Source organism: Leopardus geoffroyi, chromosome B3 (genome assembly GCF_018350155.1).
Source record: "Leopardus geoffroyi isolate Oge1 chromosome B3, O.geoffroyi_Oge1_pat1.0, whole genome shotgun sequence".
Taxonomy (NCBI): Eukaryota; Metazoa; Chordata; class Mammalia; order Carnivora; family Felidae; genus Leopardus; species Leopardus geoffroyi.
In genome coordinates this window covers 80,890,964-80,909,892 of record NC_059337.1, presented here as the reverse complement: position 1 = coordinate 80,909,892, position 18,929 = coordinate 80,890,964, and the positions used below count along the sequence as shown (strand labels likewise).

Below are 18,929 nucleotides of genomic sequence, written 5' to 3'. Positions count from 1 at the left end.
GTTTATTCATCTAGGAACTGATTACATTGATGTGTTAAAAAATTCTTTGAGCTGTATATATGCTTTTGGTGTACTTCAAGGATATCTATTGAAAAATTATTTATCATAATGAAAGGTAGAAACTAATGTCAACATTAGTGGACTGGTTAAATTAAATAGGCATATACTTTCTGTGGAATACTGTGTGATCATTTTATGTAATATTAATCTGTGTTCATTGACATCAAGAGAATGTTCAAATATGTTAGGTGTCAAAAGCAGCTTTATAGGACAGTATACACATTGGTGCCTTGCCCCATTTTTAAGGAAAGGAGAAGTTTATGTATGTATTTTGAGATGAAAAATGGGAATGATAAAGTCTCAAGTACTAACAATTTTAATGATAGGATTTGGGGCGTTGTAGTTCTTTTTACAAAAGTATTTTTTTGGAGCACCTGGATAGCTCAGTAAGTTAAGCATCTGTCTCTTGGTTTCTGCTCAGGTCATGATCTCACAGTTCCTGGGTTTGAGGTCCGCATCAGGCTCTAGTTGACATTGCTGACCTGCGGGATATTTTCTCTCTCTCCTTCTTTCTCTGCCCCTTCCCCACTTATGTGCTCGCTCGCGCGCTCTCGCTCTCTCTCTCTCTCTCAAAATAAATAAATAAACTTAAAGAATGTATTTTTTTCTCCAGTGATTATATATTATACATGATTTAACAGCAAACAAAATTGTATAAATAGATGAAATATATAAACAAGTAAAGGAGCTATTAAGATGAAATATTTCTAGAAATCTTAGAAGTTCTCTCTGTTCAGGGGAGGAATGAGAAGGTGTAAATAATGGAATTGTTACAGTTAGAGAAGTAAGGCAGGGAATATTTGAATTAACTGCCAGTAAGTTTTTCTTTTCATGACTCTGAGGAGTCTAAGAACCTGACAACTGTGAGCCATGCTAAAGGTTCTCAGCATTCATTGTGAGGGCTGATCTTCTATGAACCTCTGTTGTCTGCATTATCTTATTTTCATAATGGGAATTTTTAGGAAAATATTTCTTTAGTATCATTAGTGCTGATAAGTATTTGTAAATTTCTCACTAGGGATACTTATTGAGAGCTTAACTCACCTCAGATTACAGTATTTATTAAACTCTTAGTACATATACTCATATTTGAGAATAAAATATGACCTTTTACATATAGTAGAAACTATTTTCTGGTTTTAGTTCTAACAATGAAATTAATTATATAAAGTGTTACGAGTAAGATTTAAAGTTTCCTTTAATTTTGACTCAAAATTAAGTCATTGAATAGTTTTAACAGTGTTGATTTTGAATAGCTTAAGTAAATATTAAACGTAGCTTTTTAATTTTGAACCCATCAACCCAGCAGAATTCTGATAGTTAAAAAAATTTTTTTTTCAATAAATATTGAAATCACTGAAATGAAATCATTTCAAAGCCTGAGTTTTTGGTTTTTGAATCCCTTGTAGAATAGTTAATGTACTCTTAGGTTTCCCAGTTTTAAAACAAGGCAGGTTGTACCTGAGTGTTTTGTTTATTGGGATAAACACATTTAAAATGACTGTAAATACTCAGTAGTTGTTAATTTACTTCTATCATTTATAAAACATTCAGTTATTTTGTTATGGGAATTTATCCCTGAGAGAACTTTGGCAATATTTTCAAGAGTGGAAATGCTGTGTGTGAAATTGTCTATTTTGTGTATGTGTTAATTTTTAGAAGAAACCAAAGACACAGAAGCTCCCACAGCACCTCAGAATAGCCAGTTAACGTGGAAGCAAGGCAGACAACTGTTAAGACAGTAAGTAATAGTTCATTTTCAGCTTTCTTTAAGGATCTAGGTATGCAAATGCTTATGTTCAGTAACTTTGCAAGTAAAAAATTATTTGATGATAATAGGACAGTGTGTATAGTTTTTATTGCTTTCTTGTTTCTTTTGACTATTGGATCTTTTTAAAGTTGGTATCCTATGAATGTTCCTTTGGACACTGCTCAGGGTGATGTTTTCTATTTGTCGTGTAGAATGTCATAAACGCTGGATGGCTGGAAGGCCAGAAGAAAAACAATACAGAGTTCATACTTGTAGATACTCCCATTCCTGTTATTGCAGAATTCATGTACTTGGTTTTAAGTGGGACTGTGACTGGTTTATAGAAGGAATTTAGCTGGTAACCTGAAACCTTTCATAAGTGGCTTGCCAAATCCTACTTCTACTTGAATTTTTGAGGAAGCTTTTTGATAATTTAATTCTTTGCTGTATTATTAGAAGTAATTCTGTGGCGGGGAACCTGGGTGGCTCAGTCTATTGAGCATCTGACTCTTGATCTCAGCTTAGGTCATGATCTCACGGCTTGTAGGACTGAGCCCCACATTGGGCTCTGTGCTGGCAATGCTTAGGATTCTCTCTCTCCTTCTCTGTCTGCCCATCCCCTGCTCGTGCTTTCTCTCTTTCTCTCTCAAAACAAATAAATAAAACATTAAAAAAAGTAATTGTGTGACATATCTTACTGTTTTAGTCTGTTTTAGTCAGAATTGGCTTAACTTGATGAAATAAATGACTCTGAGTCAAGTGTTTTTACCTGGATTGTGTGAGATTTTGTCTGCTCATTCAGACCACATGGTTAGAGTGTGATTGCAGTTGTTCCCCCCAAAAAGAGAATTGCGGTTTTTAGAAGAGTCCAATAGCTATAGCAAAATCAGTTGTACAGTATTTCTCTTATAAAAGCCTAGTCTTATTGCCTGGATTAATATTTTGTCTCTCCTTTCTCTGTGAGTAATTTATCTCTGTAATCTTGCATGTTCATTTGTCAACTGTGTACTCTGTTTTCCATTGTGATACTCCACTGAAGCTACTCACAGACATAGTTAAGAGAACTTTTTTGTTCCTATTTGATCTTTTGGACACATAAGGCATTAACCATTGTATTTTGAATTCTTAACTCTATGCTACCATTTCCTCCCTTATTTCTCAAGTACTTTCTTTTAATTTTTTTTGAGTTTCTCTTATTCTTTTAGCCCTTTAGGTTTCTGTGTCCCAGGCTATCTGTTCTAGAGCTTTTTCTCAGGGTAACTTCATTTAAATCCATGGGTTTAAATACCATCAAACACTGATAACTCCCAAATCTAGATGCTGAGTCCAAACTCTTCTGAGCTTTGACCTTTCTTATTATTGTGCCTAATGTCACTTTCTTCACTACTACGTGATTATGGATAGACACCCTATAAACCAGACCCGGACTCTTTATTCTTCATTTCATTGAATAGAACCACCATCCAACCATCCAAGCTAGAAACCTGAAAATTTTCTAAAATTCTTATATCTTCTTTCATTCTACTGCCATATGTATTTGTGCACCAGGTCTCTACAATTGTATCTTGCTTTTATTTCTCATGTTTATTCTCTTCAGTTTTATTTCTTGCTGTGTTAGTGTCCTAACCAGTCTCCCTGCTATTGATTTTCAGCTAAAAATTGTTTGTTCTTTTGCATATTGTGTAAGGCTCCTGTTTAACATCCTTCCTTAGCCTGTCAAATACTTTAAGAAGAAATTCTTTATCATACAAAACCATTCACGACCCATTATCTATATTTATGTCAGAATCTGGTCCCTTTCTTTTCCAGTCTTACCTTGGATCCTAGATTAAATATACAGAAAGTTTCAGTACCATGAGGTTTTAGATCCTAGAGGGAGAACTAACCCGTCCATCATCCTCTGGCTAAGAACCTAGGTTTAAACTTAGCATGTCACTATTCTGAGGTCCACTTTGTGGACTTTTTTTTTTTTTTCTTTTAATAGCATATATCATCACTTCCTAAAAGTTTTTTAAGGTTCTAGAGTTTTTTAAGCTTCAAGATAATTGGCCCTTAATTAGCATTAGCCATCCTGTATGCTTTCTTAATTAAATTTCTGTTTGTAATTGGCTTTGTTCTCTTAGAATTGGAACTAGTGTATAGAGAAGAAAGTTTTGAGGCAAAGGAGGATCATATTTTACAGGGTTGTGGGTTTTTTCCTTGATCAGTCATTGCTTGATGTGATTTTTGAGTTAACAGGTTTGTAGGTGTTAATATATGGGATCTAATATTTTAAATTTTCTCTTAACAGATATCTTCAGGAAGTAGGTTACACAGATACAATATTAGATGTCCGATCTCAGCGGGTAAGGTCATTACTTGGACTATCCAGTTCAGAACCAAATGGATCAGTAGAAACAAAGAACTTAGAACAGATCCTGAATGGAGGTGAATCTCCTAAGCAAAAAGGACAAGAAATCAAAAGGTATGATCTGTAGGTTCACACTGTTTATATAATGGGAATTATGAATCTCTTTAACTTCTTGTTACTACTAGGGTAATAATTTTTAAAGCAGGTAGAATTCACATTTAAAGACTTTTTCCTTGTACATGGTAATAGAGGCAAATAAAGTTTAGCTTAGATGCTTTTTAAAATTGACCTGTTTTAAGTTTTGATGCCAAGAGAATGGCTATAGTTCTGAAATAGGTGCTAAATTTAAATTTGAGAGTGATTTCTTGCAGTTCTGAGCTATTTTAACATCATGATTTTAAAATTTTGCTAGGGTATTTTCAGTAAATTATATTGGTACTCTGTAACTAGAATAGCAATGGTTATATACACACTAGTGTGAAAGAAACAAGGTTTTGCATTATATTTGGGCTTAGAAAATCACCAGTTATACTTTTTAAAATTAAATGTCTTTACTAAGATAAAATTCACACACTATACATTTCTGCCATTTAAAGTATATAGTTTGTTTTTAGGATATTCAGACTCACTCAGCCATCACCACAATATTAGTTTAAAAAAATTCATCATCTCACTGGGGCACCTGGGTAGTGCAGTCACTTGAGCCTCCGACTCTTGATCTTGGCTCAGGTCATGATCTCATGGTTCATGAGTTCGAGCCCCACATTAGGCTGTGTGCCCCTCTTTTATCCTCTATAGCTCACGGAACACACTTCCACCAATGGTGGTATATTTTCAGTGAAGTTGAACCAGTGATTTCTGATTTCTTCAGAAATAAAGCAACTTAGGGTAGATTTTCCTGAACTGGAAACAGGAGGATTATCTCAGTCTCCAGCTAAGCAGTGAGATTCCCTGTGAGATGCTTCAAGTATTCAGCATCTGGTATGTTGGCAGCGGGTCTGATATCCCTTCCTGGGGAGATGTTGAAATTTATTACATTAATAGTCCTAATGATCCTGACAATTGGGATCTGCCAATGAAATGGTGAGCCTCTGTCCTATCATGCAAAAGTGAAGCCAGCTGCTTGGGAAGCCATGCCCATGTACACAGTTCATACAGCTAGCCTTTTGGTGCTTCACTTTTAAATGTGAACATTTAGGAAAGACTTTAATACAGTAAGTAGAGACCAAAGGAAACAAACAAAAAAAAGAAACTCAGAAAACAGAGAGTAGAAGAGTTTCAAAACCATAATTACTTTTCTAAAAAGACTGAGAGAAGATAATACATCTACAAAACAAATAGGATGTTCTTCTATTCTATTCTATTCTATTCTATTCTATTCTATTCTATTCTATTCTATTCTATTCTATTATTTTGAGAGTAAGAGAGCACATGAGGGTGGGTGAAGGACAGAGAGAGAGGGGGAGAGAATCTCATGCAGGCTCTACACTGCCAACACGGGGTCCAATGCAGGGCCCAAACCCACAAACCATGAGATCATGATCTGAGCTGAAATCAAGAGTCAGGTGCTTAACCATCTGAGTCACGTAGGCACCCTGGTGGGATGTTTTTTTAAAAGATTCATCTTAAAGCTAATAGAAATTAAAAGGTGTCATAGAAATAATTTCTATGTAAAACTTGGAAGATAAGATTGAAGAATCACCTCCCACCCCCAAAAATAAAAAAGGGAAGAGAGGAAATGGAACTGAAAAGGTAGGAAAATTCATAGATCACTCCAGCAGCGCCAACATCTGACTAGGAATTTCAGAAAGAACAGGTAAAATTATCTTACAGATTATTAAAATAGTAATAAAAGAAAATTTGCTGGAATATAGTACAGCATGTATTTCCAAGGGTGTTTCCAGACAGAAAGGATTCTTCCCAATTACACTATAAAATTAATTTATAAAAGATCCATACAAAGTTGGGTGAGCGATCCACTCTTGATTTGGCTCAGGTCATGATCCCAGGGTTGTGGGATTGAGCCCTGCGTCAGGCCCTATGCTCAGCATGGAGCCTGCTTACAATTCTCTTTCTCTCTCTTTCTCTCTGTCCCTGTCTCCCTCTGCCCCTCTCCCCTGTTCACGCTCTCTCTCTCTCAAAGAAAAACAAAAAAGCAAAGGCCACCATCATGAATGCCAGAAAGAAACATCTCAACATAAACAGCATACTAGCATGCAAGTAGTAAAGTCTCAGACCTTGTAGATGTAATTTTCATTTTCCTAAAGACTAATGATGTTGAGTATCAGTTTATGCTATTCATGTATCTTTTTGATACAGTGTCTATTTGAGTAATTTTCCCATTTTTATTGTTTTGTTACTGTTAACATTTAAGTGTTCTTTATATGTTCTGGACACAGGTCCTTCATCAGATATGTGACTTGCAAATATTTTCTCTCAATCTATAGGCTTCTCTTTAAATTCTCTTAACAGTGTCTTTCAAAGAACAAAGTTTTTAATTTTGGGAAGTTGGATTCATCATTTTCCTTTTATGGATTGTGTTCTATTTGTCTTATAAAGCCATGCACATATATTGCTGTGATCAAAAACAATTCTAAAAACCTAAAACATGAGTTTCACTTTAGAGACAGAAATTTCTCTCCAAGGGACAGCACTGCTTCGTTTGTCAAAGTTCAAAACAGAATTCTCAGGTCTTCAATATACTATTTTCTATTTTTCTGCTATTAATGTACCAATTTTGTCAACTATCATTTTGCCTTTCATTTAATCCCCAAATGTTAAGAGTTACAGTAAATGTTGAGCTGAAAAGTATATGTTCTGTTATTGTGGTAGTTTTTTGTTTGTCTTTACTAATTTGTATTTGGACAAACCATCTCTTAACTACATTCAGTTTTTATGCAGGCCCTTAAACAATGTGCTGGAACAGGCAGAGTATAGTAGACCTGTTAAAATCTATGCCATGTTAAAGGGCTATTAAAAAATAGTCTGAATTATATTGTATCCTTAGAAACAATCAGGGAGGGGGGAAAAAAACTCCAAATTTTAGATTATTCTTTTTGGTACCCAAAGATCATCTAGTTCAACCCAAACAGTTTACAGGTAAAGAAACTGAGGCTAAAAGGTTTAAGTGACTTGGCCAAATTCAGTCATGTAGTTAATGGAAGAACAGAGACTTTTTTTGTGAGAGGCTGTGTTGAGCTGAAATTTCCACCATTCTCTTGCTGTGTTGTTAGACATTTAAAAAGCTTTTTAAAAACTTCTTTTGTAAATAGAAGAGGAACTCAGATTATAGCTTAAAGAATGAGTTTGTAGATAGATAAAAATAAATTATCACTATTACCTAGTACACAAATGGTTCTGAAAGACTTGAAAGTATTTCTTTAGTATATTAAAAATCCTGTTTTCTAGGTAAGAATATCTGTGAAATGGATTGGAATATCTATGTCTGATTTACCCCATAACTTTAAATCTGGGCAGGTTTTAGTCTTCAAATATTTGGGCCAAGCTACAAGAGGTTGTAAAACTTTAAGAAATGCTAAGTTTAGGGGCACCTGGCTGGCTCAGTCAGTAGAGCATGTGACTCTTAGGGTTGTGAGTTCAAACCCCATGTTGGGCATGGAGCTTACTTAAAAAAAGAAAAAGAAAAAAAGAAATGCTAAGTTTAAATTGCTTGCTTGTGATGGCTTTATTTTGAGAAATAATAGCACATTTGAGTGTCTATCACTATGTGATTTTATTTTGATACAGTAATTACTCAAAAATATTTTGGACAGTAAACATTGGAAAAACTTAATCACTTTTACTTGAGCCAGAAAACAATCTTTTCTTGGGTAGAGTACTTAGGCGTTACATTATAAGTAGGTTATCATTTGAATCTTTATACTACTTTCCTTCCTTTTATTTTTTTTAAATTTATGAGAAAGAGCACAAGCAGAGGAGGGGCAGAGAGAGAGAGAGGGAGACACAGAACCTGAAGCAGGCTCCAGGGTCCAAGCTGTCAGTGCATAGCCCAACCCAGGGCTCAAGCTCACGAATTGTAAGATCATGATCTGAGACAAAGTTGGACACTTAACTGACTGAGCCACCCAGGGGCCCCTCTGTACTACTTTCAAGTACTGTTTTAAAATAGGAACCAGAAAGAAATGTTAGAATTAACCATTGGAATATCTGGATTCATCTTTTTCCCCTTTGACAGGCCCTCTGGTGATGTTCTTGAGACATTCAATTTTTTAGAAAATGCTGATGACAGTGATGAAGAAGAGGAAAATGACATGATTGAAGGCATCCCAGAAGGAAAAGATAAACATCGGATGAATAAACACAAAGTAGGAACTCATTTTTTAATTTTTATTAGCTAATACACACACTGTGGCTGTGGGAGGGCAAGTCCTGATCCCTCAAAAGCCAGAGGTGGGCCATCTGCTTTGATTCTCTCTCCCTCACAGCAGGGCTTTCATTCTGCACAAGCAGATTCAGAACTACTCACCCTTGTTTCTCTCCGTATGCCTGGCTTCCCAGGAGCCTGCAGCCGAGATGCCCAAGTGAGGATGGGTCAGTTAGTTGCTAATTCCCAAAGCTTCCTAGGAGAGCCTGGAGATGTGGAGGTGAGGCCCCAGGAAGGGGTGGCTCCCCAATCCAATATGGACGTCGCCCTCAGCCCTGGGTGGAACAAGATTATTTATACTGTATTGTCACAGTGTTTTTGCACGTTTCAGATGTTCTAGATAGTACATATTGTATCTTGGTAGTACATAATACTTTATGTATTTGAGATACAGAAAGGCTAAAAACTTGAGAATATATATTTGGAATACAACGTTAAGGAGCTTTCATGTCAGTGTGCACTCCACTGGGTCATCAGTCCTAGTACCCACCTGATACAGTGTCTATGTTTGCTACTTTATTTTCCCAATTTGATACACACCTTATGATGTTTTGGTATTTTGAGATGAACTCTGAGTACAAAGCTGTACCATAACACAGGATGTCAGTTGTTGGTGTGACTGGACGTACTTGCATCAATAAAAGAACATGTTGCTCTCCTTGGGAAAAAAAAAATCTATTCTATTTGGAATAGAAATTTTCAAGATGTCTTAAGTTACATTAGAGTGATTGATCATTTTTTATTTTATCATATCACATGAAAGTTTTATATATAGTCAGCTGTTACTATTACCTACATGTAGTAGAAATTATTATTTGGTGTATCATTCACTAACTAGCCATAAAGGGTCTGTTTTTATAGAACTAGTTGGTGGTTTGAAACTTTAAAAAAAAATAACCAGGAACCCTCTCTCCACTGCTGCTACAGTTAACAGTCACTGCTGAAGTCTGACTCTTCATGTGCAGTAAAACACATGATAAATTAACTCAAGTTACAGTGGGGATACTCCCACTCTGGATGAGGGAGTAAACTATGGATTGTGAATATGTGTGTTCACATTCTTGTTTTTTGGTAAGGATTAATAAAAATTTACTTTTGCTCGTAACCTAGGAAACTGGATTATCTATTTGATCAGTGATGTGATTTAACTATAAATATAAGCAAATTAGACGATCCATTTTTGAATTATCATAGTAGTATATATTTTTTTTAATGCTTATTTATTTTTGAGAGAGGGAGAGAGCATGAGCAGGGAAGGGGCAGAGGGAGAGAGAGAGAATCCCAAGCAGGCTTCACACTTAGAGAGCCCAGCACAGGGCTCTATCTGAACTGTGAGACCTGAGCCTAAGTCAAGAGTCAGACACTTAATTGACTGAGCCACCCAGTCACCCCGAGAATACTTCAAGTATGTTAAAAAAAAAAAAAAAGTGGATAGGTTAAGTTTTGGTTCCTTGGGATATTAAGTAATGTGGGGAAAATGCCAGCTTTCCTCAAAAAAAGTTGCCATGCTGTAATTGCAGTTCTCAGTGTTTCTGTCACATTTCATGTGTGTAACACGGGTGAATAGAGATTTTGATCCTTTCCCTTTTTTCGTTTTGTTTGTTTTTTTCCCACTGGGATGCATAGCACTGTTATTATCACAGCTATTGACCTAAGATCAGTTAATATCCTTCTTAGCTATGCCATATCCCTGTGAATAATAGAATCCGTAGGCACTTCTCAGTGAGTGAAATCAGTTCAACACAGTGTATCAGAATATAAGTGATTGCATAGGTCTATAAATAGGGTAATTGTGAATCTTATAATTAAAGGATTTAAATATTCTTGCTTAGTATTTTAACGATTTTGTACTACCACATTACTTGCATCACATCTTAACAGTAATCTTCACATGGTGCTTTAACCATTTATATAGGGTACAATCTGTGATTGGTGAACTACATGCAAAAACTAAAATTTTGTGTATTTAAGTAATTTAAAAATGGGAGTATAAATATAAAGTTAATGGTGTTACTCATATGTGGAATTTGAGAAACTTAACAAGACCATGGGGGGGAAGGAAAGGGGGAAAAGTAGTTACAAACAGGGGGGGAGGGAGGCAAACCATAAGAGACTCTTAAATACAGAGAACAAACTGAGGGTTGATGGGTGGGGAGGGGAATGGGTGATGGGCATTGAGGAGGGCACTTGTTGGAATGAGCACTGGGTGTTGTATGGAAGCGATGAATCACGGGAATCTACCCCCAAAACCAAGAGCACACTGTACATACTGTATGTTAGCCAATTTGACAATAAATTATATTAAAAAAATAAAGTTAATGGTGTTAAAAACATATAAAGGACCCCTTTAAAATCTAGGATAAAAATAATTTTTGGCTTATGTTCCATTTACAGATAGGTAATGAAGGTTTAGCTGCTGACCTAACTGATGATCCTGATACTGAGGAAGCACTGAAAGAATTTGATTTTTTAGTGACTGCTGAAGATGGTGAAGGAGCTGGAGAAGCACGGAGTTCAGGGGATGGCACAGAATGGGGTAAGTTGATAAAAAAAAAATATGGGGGTGGGATAATATCTAGCTCTTAAAGATATATTGCTATTAAATATTATATGTGGAATGTGAGTATTTGAATGTATGGTAGCGGTTAAGCAAGAGCAAGGAGAAGTGGTAGTGAATAATTTCAGGGTGTTCTGCACCAATTTATTCAGGTTTGGTGACAAAATTATGTTTAATATATACTTTTTGGTAAATTTTGATTTTTGAAGCTTATTGATTTAAAGGTGAAATAAATTCAGTTCCTTTCTTTTTAGCAGATTAAAAAAAACCATGCATGTATATACTTTTAAACATTCCCATTATTTAATTTGGCAATGTATCTAGGTTTAAAGAAGACTTAACTCTTTTTGTTATGCCTATATAATATTATCTGACTTATTACTAGAAAGTAATAAAGCTACTAATCCTTAATTATAGCTTTATGTTGAACAAGGTTTAGTGAAGGTATTAAACTTTATTACATACAGTATTTAGTATGCATATATTAGGGCCTAGCCTTTGGGAATGATATGTAATGCTAATAATAATTCAGCCATAACTGAAAGAAAAGTTTTCTATTTATACAGGGTTGAAAACCTCATTAGAAAGTAAAATAAAAGTGTAAAAATTATATTAAGATAATAACCTGAGGTCCAATATGTTGTTCATTTAATCAGCTTTTAATACAAGCATGTTATCTGGCAGGTAGAACACACATTGTGTTTACAGAGCTTTATCGGAAAAGGTTACTGTGTACATTAACGCATATTTCAGTCAAACACCAAAGTTGCTTAGCTATTTGCATGAGGAATTAGCACTAAATACTTAAAAACTACTTTGGTGATGGGAAACACGTTATTAAAAATGTTGTATTTATATATTGAACCAATATGGCTAATAGAAGAAATAAAATTTCATAGGTAAGATAATTGTTAACTATCCAGATAACAATTTGAAGCGCTTAAAAATCTGGATTTTGTTGCCAGCTTTCTTACTGTTTATAATTCTCAAGCATTGTTTCAGACCTTCACTTACCTCTTCTTCTAAGTGGAAAGAGGCACATTAGTTGAAAATAAGAAAAAACTTCAGAATTACTTTATAGTCTTTGATTATACATTTCTGTACTTACTTGAAAATGGCTATATTCTAGTTTACTTTTCTTAAGAATTAGCCTTGCTCAGGAGACATGGTAAAAGTATTAAAGTTTTTGTTAAGCTTCTTTGTGCAACCCATTCAAGTGTTGGAGATACCTATTTTTTTTTTTTTTTTTCTAGTAGTTTATAAAGTACTGGGTTTTTTTCGCAGGTTATTTTATAATTATATAAATACATTTAAATGATATATATATAATTATTTTATAACATGTATATTTCAGGTTTAGAACCCACAGACACATGAAGAAGAAATTAAAAATTACCTATAATGCCACTATGTAGAGAGAATCATGGTTAACATTTATATATGTATATTTATCTTTATTTAACAAAGGATTTTGCTGAGTGCTGATTTATAACCCACACTTTTCACTTATAAATTGTTCTTCTGCAACAGCAGTTTTAATAGCTTCATAATATTTTGTCAATATGTTCCATTATTTAATTGGGGTTTTACTGAGGAATATTTAGATTATTTTCATTAAAGATAACAATCAGTTTTCGAAGATCTGTATAGCTAAATCTTGGCACATCATCATTCCTGCTTTCTTCACCTAAAATTGCTGGAAGTTTATTAGTCAAAAACATACAAAAATTTGGGGAATTTAATTTTTATAAAATGGCATTATTTCTTTAATAATGAAGTACCATATTGTTTACAGTTGATGGTCCTTCTTTCCAAAGACTTTTGCAGTTTGAGGAGCAGGCCTAAATAGTGAATGATAACTATAAAATGTTATTTACTTTTACTATTAATATTTGAGTGACCTGAATCTCTGTGTAAATGGAAGTAACTGAAAGTTTCTTCCTTCCAGATGAGACTGAAACATCTTTAAAGCATTTTAAGTTCTTTAGAAGGAAAAGAACAAAATGGTTTAGGCAGTTTCTTTCCTTAACAAATGAAAACTGTCAAAGGATCTTTGCAGTGTTTCTGAATTTATCTTTTCTACTCAACAGGTTTTATATTCAGTTTTTCTAAAACAAAGAGGATGGATATACAGACATAACGTTTATTTAACTCATTTGCTTAAATTTGAATTTACTTAAATGGGAAGGTGGTGGTTTTGAGATTTAAATTATTGGGTAAAGGCAATTTTTTAGTATTTTTTTGGTTTGTTTTTAATAAGTAATGTATCCTAATGAAACATAACCCAGTACATACCCACAGTGGATAATATGTTACTTTGTATGTCAGAAATCTGCTCAGATATATCAAATTTTGAAACCTTTTATCATGTAAAACTGCTGCTTTTAAGAGAGCTTTTAAATCCTGTTTTTTTTCTCTTACCTACATTTGTAGTCTGAGTTTAATTTTGGTAGTTTTTAGTTTTTCTGCTAATCAAAAATGTTAGTGGGCTTTCTAAATTTGCTGTTTCTCTCATGGAAACTCGGCATTTTGAGCATGTTTGGTTTTTTTTTCCCTCCAACTTGAAACTGTGATTTGTGGAAATGTATAGACTAAAAAAAAATAATTAGTATCTGAATGTTTATATTTAAATATAATAGATAATTAAAGTATTGAATATATGCATAAAGTTGGTTATATTTTTATGTTACATTAAGTAGATTTATATAATTCCTCTGCTTTGATAGTTAGCATTACCATAGAAGAATTTTATGTTTTTGTGGTTTTGAGTTGTTATGGGTCATTTTTTTGTGTGCATATTTGTATTTCCTTTTAAACAAAAAAGTTCCCGTAACTGATTCAACCTCATTTCTTGGTATTTTTCCCCCCTAGATTTTTAAAAAACAGAATTAATATGTAGAAGATTATGCTGCCTCTTCCTTTTTGCTCTTAACTATTTCTTAAAAGCAATATCAAATCAGCTGTTACTTACCAGGCAAGTTTCAGGATGTTTTCTGAGCACATATGCATTCACCAACCTGTTCGTTGCACTGCGTTGAGTTAACCTTTGTTTTCTAGACTTTAGGTTATCTTGCAAGTAATACTTGTTTTTTTCCTTAGGCTTACCCGTTTATTTTCTTTTGCTTTTTTACTCCAGTACCATTTGCTACTTTAATTACAGTTACTCACAGCTTTATTTTTTCTACAGAGGTCTTTGAAAAACTGGCTATCTTACTAAAATTTTAGATCCTGTGGAATTACTTACCACTTAAGATTTTTTTTTGTTTGCTTCTGTAGGTTTAAAATGTGTCCATTTGGCTTACTTTAAGTGGTCATTTTTAAAAGTAATTAATTGCTTCATTAAGATGAGTGCAAATGATTAATTCTTCATATCACTTTTTTTTTTTTTTTTTGGAGTCTTCAGTAAGTGCACAGAAGGACTTCTCATACAGCACAGTTTTCTGTAAACTTCATGATTAGAGTACACGAAAAGTGAATTTTCTGTTTAAATCAGTATTACTACATTATTACAAACAGTATTAAAATTTGCAGATTTGACAAATAATCTTACGTGTAAATTTCAGTCTCGAGCAACCTACTTTTAAGTAATTCAAGTTGGCAAATTAACTTAAAGTTTTGGATTAATCTTTTTATATACTGACTACCTAAGATTATAGGTATATCTATAAGGGAGAAAGTGATAATAATTATGGTAGGAAAGGCCCAAGGTACAGTAAGTAATTGAATTTGTATGTGTCATTCACATAGAGTTTCTTTTACTTACTAGATATAGCAATCTATAAAAGGGGAGGAAAAAGGCTATTTAATGTCCACTGAATATGGATTAAGTCAGTGAGGCCCAGGCAGTTTATAAGACTTGTGAGCTAAAATAATGAGTTACCAAAAATGTAACAAGTGTTTTTTCCCTAAAATCTTACTATTTTGTCAGTCTTGATTGACTTAGCCTATATGTTTTGGTATAATTTTTATTTAGTGACATGCTTATATAAATTCCTGGTTGTTACTCTTTTACAGAGTGTTAAACTTCCTAATAACGTGGCTGTTTTAGAACTAAACACATGAAGGAAAAGCCCATAATACTTAAAAGGAATTCTAATAGACTTACGTTTATTCTGCTTCTTTTTAATGCTGTTTTTCTTCTAGATTACCATAGAGTAAAATTTTTGCAGGCACAAGTATCTACTTAAAATAAATACAGATTTGTGATTCAGCTAAAATAGCTGAAGTTTCATCCTTAGCAGATGTACAGCAATGTATGTTTTCACTTTTCCATGCTTGTCACTGCTTTTATCTTACCCTAAAAAAAATCAGCCCTAAAAAAATTCTTCAGTGGAATTTGAGTTTTGTTTTTTTTGTTTTTTTTTGCTAATCTTAGTTGTAGACCAATGGAAGAAGGTAATGAGATGTGGAACTATTTGGGTGGGGTGGGGGCCAAGGTGGGCTTCTCTGAATGCTTTGTATGTATTATTTGAGACATTGTATTTTGGAACTATATGTATGTATTATATTGGACTAGAATGCCTCTCCATTAGTATAGTTACCCCGTGCATGCAGAATCAGTGTGACAGAAGGTGCATGAGTATTTTCATCAATAAAATGGCACTGACCTTTCCAGCTTGCACTCTTATGAATAGTTCGCATGTAATTCATTCATTTGCTTTTATGATGCTGGCTGAATAATTTTTATTAACATTTTTATAAAGATGCAGTGATCTATTTTGTATAATGTTAGTTTTCTAATATAAGTCCGTTGAATATTAGTCATTGAAAGAATAATAACCTTCAAATTTGTGATTCATAGAAATGAAGCACCATTTAACTGTTAGTATTAACTGTATAGAAACTTGTGAGATGGGCTTTTAGAGTTTGAGCTGTGAATACCAAAACTGAAACTGCACCTTTAAAGTATTTTGGGTATATGCTGTTAGTACATTTTTATTATGATTATGTAAAGCTATAACAGTTAACTGCCAACAGCTTGCATTGCCAACTGCTGATTTTTTTTCTTTTAATAATATGCTGCATGTAGATAAAGATGACCTCTCCCCACCTACTGAGGTTTGGGATGTAGACCAGGGGCTAATAAGTAAACTGAAGGAACAGTACAAGAAGGAACGAAAGGGGAAGAAAGGGGTGAAGAGTAAGTGCAGATTCTATTATAATTTTTGTATACCGATCTTTGAGAAAAAAAATTCTTCAACTCTGTGTTTTTTTTTGTTTTTGTGTACTGGGCAACTAACTTTAAATTTTGTTGTATAATTAAAATTTATTGGAATATAATTTAGGATGTGTTATTAAATGCAAAATCATTTAAAATATGTTATTGAGGATGAAGGAAAGATTTCAAGGAAGGGTTTTTTGTTTTTGTTTTTTTAAGCTTTAAAAAGTTTACCGAACTGTAAGGAGTATTGGCCTTGGAATTAAAAGTAATAAAAATTTGTTCAGAAGGGAGAAAGTATAAATTTCCTTATTTTTTTAAGTAGGATGTTACAGCTGTAATCAGCTCATATCTAGGTTGCATCTTTTAGTTTGGGAATCCTTAAATTTAGTAAATTCAAAAGACCTTTCCATTGTTAACTGCTTTCTGGCCTTAATCCAACAGCAAACCAGGACGCAGCAGAAAAATCTCTCTTGGGTAATATTTTCTTGACTTCTGTAGCAGAAGGCCACAAGAAAGGTTTGTTTGGTCAGTGAGTGAGGAACATTTGGTACCTCATAGTATTTTTCACTGTATTGTGTCCAACCACTGTACTATAGAAGTATAAACTTAGCTACAGCACCTCTCAAAGAAATCGTTCATTTCCATTTTGTGAATCAAACTTTAAGAACAGCCACATGAACGACATCTTCAGACCTTTGAGTATTAAATGAAGACACTTGAAACTTATTTTGGGGAAACTTTTTTGACTATGTCAAGGACAAAGTGAATAGCAAAGACTAAAACCATATAGGCATTCTGTCATATTCCTTTCTGTGGAACAGATAGATTAGTTTATAAAATAGCGAGTGTAGTGGAAATGGGTATAAGTTTTTTTCACTAAAACTCTTTTAAATGGTTTAATTTATTGTGGAAGCTAATAAATGTGTTTTGGGGACTTTTTCTGTTACACCATTTTCTTTTATAACATTATGCTAATTTGTTATGCATGTGAATGAAAACTGTTCTATAAGAAGTTTCAGATTATTCAGTGAACTTTTTGTATTTAAATAATTTAGTGCTGGGCAGGGGCTGTGTTCAGCTCTAACATCACTTGCCTATATAATTTATGCATGTGTAGTATGAAATACTTTTCGCATGATGACTATTGTAATACAGACACCGTGACATTAGAATTTTGGGATTTAGGTCTTTTTTTTTTAATGAAATGAAGTAGTTTAATATTAGATTACTTATTTAATGTATGTTATTCATGAACTGACTCATCTGAAGGTTTCTTTCCAAAATGTTAGATAATGTTGCTTTAATTTAAAATAAATACATTTTTTTCCCTGCTGTCGTTAGATCTATACCTTTTTCAGGTTTAGAAAGAAGATAGAAGTTAATTTAAGGTCTCTTTTAGTTGTAGGCTTTAACTGTTTCTAAAAAATGGTTTTATGTTTTTAATATATATTTACTTATTTAAGAAGTATTAGAAACAAATGAACTGAAACTAAAATTCAAAACCCCCATAAAATTTTAATTTAAATAACTTTTAAAACTAGGATATATTATGAACAGTTTTGTTATTTGTCTATGTAGTTGACACTTCATAGAAGATATCATTTCATGTCAGTAAATGTTCCTGCTGTATAACATGTTTTCATTTGTTTTTTAACCAAAAAAAAGTACCCTGTTGTCAAATATAAGATTGGAGAACTATGTGAAGTAGACAAAAGGGGGTTGCTGTGATTAAATCAGGAGCTGGGGCCCACAGAGCCATCATGCCTGAGGCTCTCATGTCTCAATACTGTTTCATTATCTAGATATGTGCTGTATTATTTAGCCAGGTCCTTTTAATTTTGATTTTATGTTGTTTTTTTCAAAAAAGGAGCTAACTTTGTTTATATAACCATAAAAATAACACATGATTGTTATTCAGACAGTATAAGAAGTATAATATATAGAAATAAAAAGAAAAAAATGAAAAACACCCACAAACTTGTTACCTAGAGATTAATATTTAGCAATCTATCTTTCCATGTTTTTCTAAGTATCTTTTTTTTTCATTTTTCAACAGGAATATCATTAAATTGTTTTTAAGTCATTTTTTCTTAATGCTTCACAGTCCTGTGAATGAAATACAATTTTAGTGGTTCCATAGTATTGTATTTTGTAGATTTAACCTGGCATCCATTAGTTAGACCTTGAGATTATTTCTCATTTTTAATGTTTTTATAAATGTCAAGTTACCTATATAAAGAGAAAGATATAAAGGTGAGGTTTCCAGCAAAATGTCTTAGTAATGAATTAGGAGATAATGTGTTTGTTTTTGCACTTTTCTGTGAATTTAAATTTTTGTTCTTGAATGTAGAGTTCAATGTGAGCATATTGGCTCTGAATCCCTGATATGAAGATAAAACTTAATGGGGAAAAAAACTCCTTTTTATTTACTTTTTTAATGTTTATTGATTTTTGAAAGAGAGAGACAGTGTGAGCTGGGGAGGGGCAGAGAGGGAGGGAGACACAGAATCTGAAGCAGACTCCAGGCTCTGAGTTGTCAGCAGAGACCAGTGCGGGGCTCGAACTCAGGAACTGTGAGATCACAAAGATAGAATAATTCATAAACTGAAGTCTTTTGATTTCTTTATTTCCTTTATCCCAAAATGTGAGTGAATTAGACCCACTGGA

The 18,929-nt window shown here is 33.5% G+C and overlaps 1 protein-coding gene across 4 annotated transcripts in view; it reads left to right on the top strand.

Annotated features, from left to right (window-relative positions):
• STRN3 (striatin 3) overlaps positions 1-18,929 on the top strand; it is a 104,817-nt gene that overhangs the window by 53,898 nt on the left and 31,990 nt on the right. For 2 of the 4 annotated variants that reach the window (XM_045450612.1, XM_045450614.1), the window contains exons 4-8: positions 1,720-1,801; positions 4,101-4,274; positions 8,356-8,485; positions 10,939-11,080; positions 16,131-16,241. In XM_045450612.1, coding sequence (XP_045306568.1) covers positions 1,720-1,801; positions 4,101-4,274; positions 8,356-8,485; positions 10,939-11,080; positions 16,131-16,241 — 639 coding nt within the window. Of the gene's footprint in view, positions 1-1,719; positions 1,802-4,100; positions 4,275-8,355; positions 8,486-10,938; positions 11,081-16,130; positions 16,246-18,929 lie in introns of all 4 variants that reach the window. The other 2 variants (XM_045450615.1, XM_045450613.1) reach the window with 2 other exon arrangements.